The sequence below is a fragment of the Sphaeroforma arctica genome (genome assembly GCF_001186125.1).
Source record: "Sphaeroforma arctica JP610 unplaced genomic scaffold supercont1.3481, whole genome shotgun sequence".
NCBI lineage: Eukaryota > Ichthyosporea > Ichthyophonida > Sphaeroforma > Sphaeroforma arctica.
This window is the reverse complement of record NW_014037077.1, coordinates 1-3,405: the sequence shown is the minus strand read 5'-3', so window position 1 is coordinate 3,405 and position 3,405 is coordinate 1. Positions and strand designations below refer to the sequence as shown.

Genomic DNA, 3,405 nt, shown 5'->3' with positions numbered 1-3,405 from the left:
ATATATAGAAAGTAAAATAAATAAATAATATATATATATATATATATATATATATATATATATATATATATATATATATATATATATATATATATACATATGGGTAGGTATATTCAAATTCTCTGTAAATATGTTCGCTTGTAAAATCGATAACAAGGATAAACTCATATATTAACTAGGTTCGCACGAATAGTCTATTGTGGAAAAACAAATATCCCATATTTTCAAACCATGTTTTTACACATACAATGATTTTGATTCTATATACATATGTTTACCTATGGAGAAATTTGTAGATTGAGGCTAGATTTATACCAGTGTACACAGTTCATTTGCGCACGCAACCTAAACCAGACGAAATGAAGTGCGATAAGCAACAGATGAATTCTGGCCACACACTCCACATACCAGCAGTCAACTAAATACGCTTCAAATCACACGAAGATATCAAATAAAGAAGCATAGGCGAGTGCCGCCGTGCTGTTATGCAAACAACTATAACCGCCGACTTACACCTTACAGTATATTGTCACGTTACACTCGAGTGTTTTAGGTGCACATACATTGTGAAGCATCCTCAGCGCATTCGTATGCGCATCCGCGGCGAGGTCACCCACCGAATCGTCATGGCAGAGACCATCCTGAACAATCTGTCGCACTACATGCTGCGGTACAGGGCTGGTGAGAGGAGTTGTATCTCTAGATTCCTCGACAGTTGCCGAGGGCAATGAAAGCTTCTCGTCACCTCCACACATATTCGTATTCTTTTAGTTGTATGTATACACCTTTCGTTTAATTTAGATTCAATTACTGTGTTCGTCGCTGCTACTGTGGGTGCGGTCTATATGTGTATGCAGACACTCACGCGTGTAAATGAACCGTTTTAGTAACTGCATGCCATGTATATATTTCATATCAATTGACGTCGTAAGTAATATTCATATTTGGAAATATGTATGTTTGTATTTTTTTTTACGGATGACTTTTAATTTACGTGTCATATTTTCCATTTTTTATTATAACTTTTTAACTTTACAGTGTAAATACCGGCTACCGCATCCGGCGGCCGTGCTTGACAGTGATGTCAGGAATGCATGATCGTCATCTAGTGCAAGAAGTCCTAGCAACAAATGAGAATGATACAAGCACCCACACTTTTAGGGCCCTTTCCAATTTCCGTAGCCTCAAGCGGAGTCAAGCTGTCAAGGCTCCAGCCCTCAAATCTCAATGTTTGATATTTATTAGTAATGTGTGCTGACTGCTGAGTCTGCTGACTGTGCTCAAAGTCTCAAACAAGACTCAAACTCTGATATTTTTTATCATCATTTTTTTTTCACTTCTCTTGAATGATACAATAGAAATACACTCACTCTGACACCCAGTCACACACATGATGATTATTGATTGATGTCTCAACTTGACTTCTCTGAACTCTCAAAAGAAAATATGAACAAACGCTAAATAATTCGAAATAACTATTATTTCGATGTCCCTATGGTTGTCACTCCAGGTGCATGTTCGTTTTTTAAACGGATTGAGGTTTTAGCGGCTGTACCAAAATCCAAAACACGGTGAAAATAAAGAATTTCCCCGCGAGGGAGTCAGAGTCTCAGAGACTCAGAGTAAATATATATTTAGCCTTCTTTTTATTATTATAAAAAAAGTTCATTTTGCCTAGTGGCACACTCGTGACCGTCAGGAGAGTGGAGACGGGGGTAAAACCAAATGAATACACCGGGGGAAAGAACAGCCTTCTTTTTTATGTATCTTTTTCTTGTTGAAATCATATATACATGTCTTTTGCTTTTTCAAAATAAAAATATAGAAATGAAATTGACACCCAAAAAACCCTACTTTAAGAAACTCTTGACAGTTGACAGACTTGACACCGTATGACACCATACAGTGTACAAAACTGTACCCTGTCTTCAACAAAATATAGGGTGTTAAAAATACTGTATCAGGTAGCTGATGTCGAGTCTTCTTGTGTAGACCATGAACTGCCTGACAACACTCGAATTCTGCCGTTTGCACGAGCGGCCAGAATTATACACATATGCCGCCTCTTTGCTAGACACTGCCTGGCCTCGAAGTTATACCGCGCGCTTAGTCACGTTCGAACGGTCTAAGGATACTTTACCATGTGTGTACGTGTATGTACGTAGGTATAACGAGGGGACGTGTGAAGATAGTACTCGTGCTGCGAGCAATGAATTGACGTCAATCGAAAACCAGCCTGCAGACCGGGATACAAATGTTGACGCTAAATTGGCAGATATAGAAAGACTCCCTCAGACGGAAAGTCTGGTTGACGAGCCCAATACAAATGAAGCTCAAACAGAGGAGAAAAATGTGCATGCTCCAAGTACGTGTACCGAAAGCGAGGAATCTGGCAGCGCGACAGGGAAAGTGTTGGCTCTGGCACAGGTGTGCTTCCCGCACAAACCTGGACAGGTGGTAATTCAGAGTGTTATTGTGCATCCGACACTAAGGGGAAAGGGTGTGGGCGCAGCACTACTTGGGGCCGTCGAGAGAGATATACATGAACGGAATGGGGTGACTAGAGTGCATCTGAGTACTACTGATAAAGTTTGGTTCTATAAGAGGTGTGGGTATAAAGTGGTTGGACTGCGTATGTGCATGTGTATGTCTGAGTGTGCGTGTAGCTGCGAAGGCGAGCTGAAGGACAGTTGTGTGGTAAAAGGGTTGACCGCGGACCAAACACCAACACTCACCAGCTTCGGTGGCAACAACCCGGTTACCAATGTACTATGTAACAGTATATCAGGTATGAAGATGTCAGAGACAAACAAACATATAGCTTCAGGCACAGACAATCCAATAGGCACAGACAAAAGTCCAAGGTTCCCACCCCCACCCCCAACCCCACCCCCACCCCCGCCTTCTGTGGTTGCGATAAAGCCGAATCCCGATAGCACATATATCACACAGACTTGGATGTGTAAATCCCTGCAAGACGAATCAGAACAGACGCTGTGTAAATAAATATATACTGCAGCTGTAGAGTTATAGTTCCAGCTGTAGATTGTACTTACAGCTTTTAGTTTTACAACTTACAACTGCAACTGTAGAGTTGTAGATCCAACTGTAGATTGTGCTTACAGCTTCTAGTTTTAAAACTTATAATTGCAGCTGGAATATTGCAGCTGTAGAGTTGTATATCCAGCTGTAGATTGTACTTACAGCTTCTAGCTTTAAAACCTATAATTGCAGCTGTAATATTGTAGCTGTAGAGTTGTAGATCCAGCTGTGGATTGTGCTTGCAGCTTTTAGTTTTAAAAGTTATAATTGCAGCTGTAGAGTTGTTGATCCAGCTGTAGATTGTGTTTATAGCTTTTAATTCTATGACATATTGGCAGCTTTAATATTGCAGCTGTATTGTTG

General features: G+C 40.4%; 1 protein-coding gene across 1 annotated transcript; it reads left to right on the top strand.

Annotated features, from left to right (window-relative positions):
- Positions 1-1,995: 1,995 nt before the first annotated feature.
- On the top strand, positions 1,996-3,006 carry SARC_13594 (hypothetical protein; the record flags this gene model as incomplete). The annotated part of the gene is made up of 1 exon (XM_014292275.1): positions 1,996-3,006. The coding sequence occupies one exon, from the start codon at positions 1,996-1,998 to the stop codon at positions 3,004-3,006; it is 1,011 nt and encodes a 336-aa protein (XP_014147750.1).
- Positions 3,007-3,405: the final 399 nt, after the last annotated feature.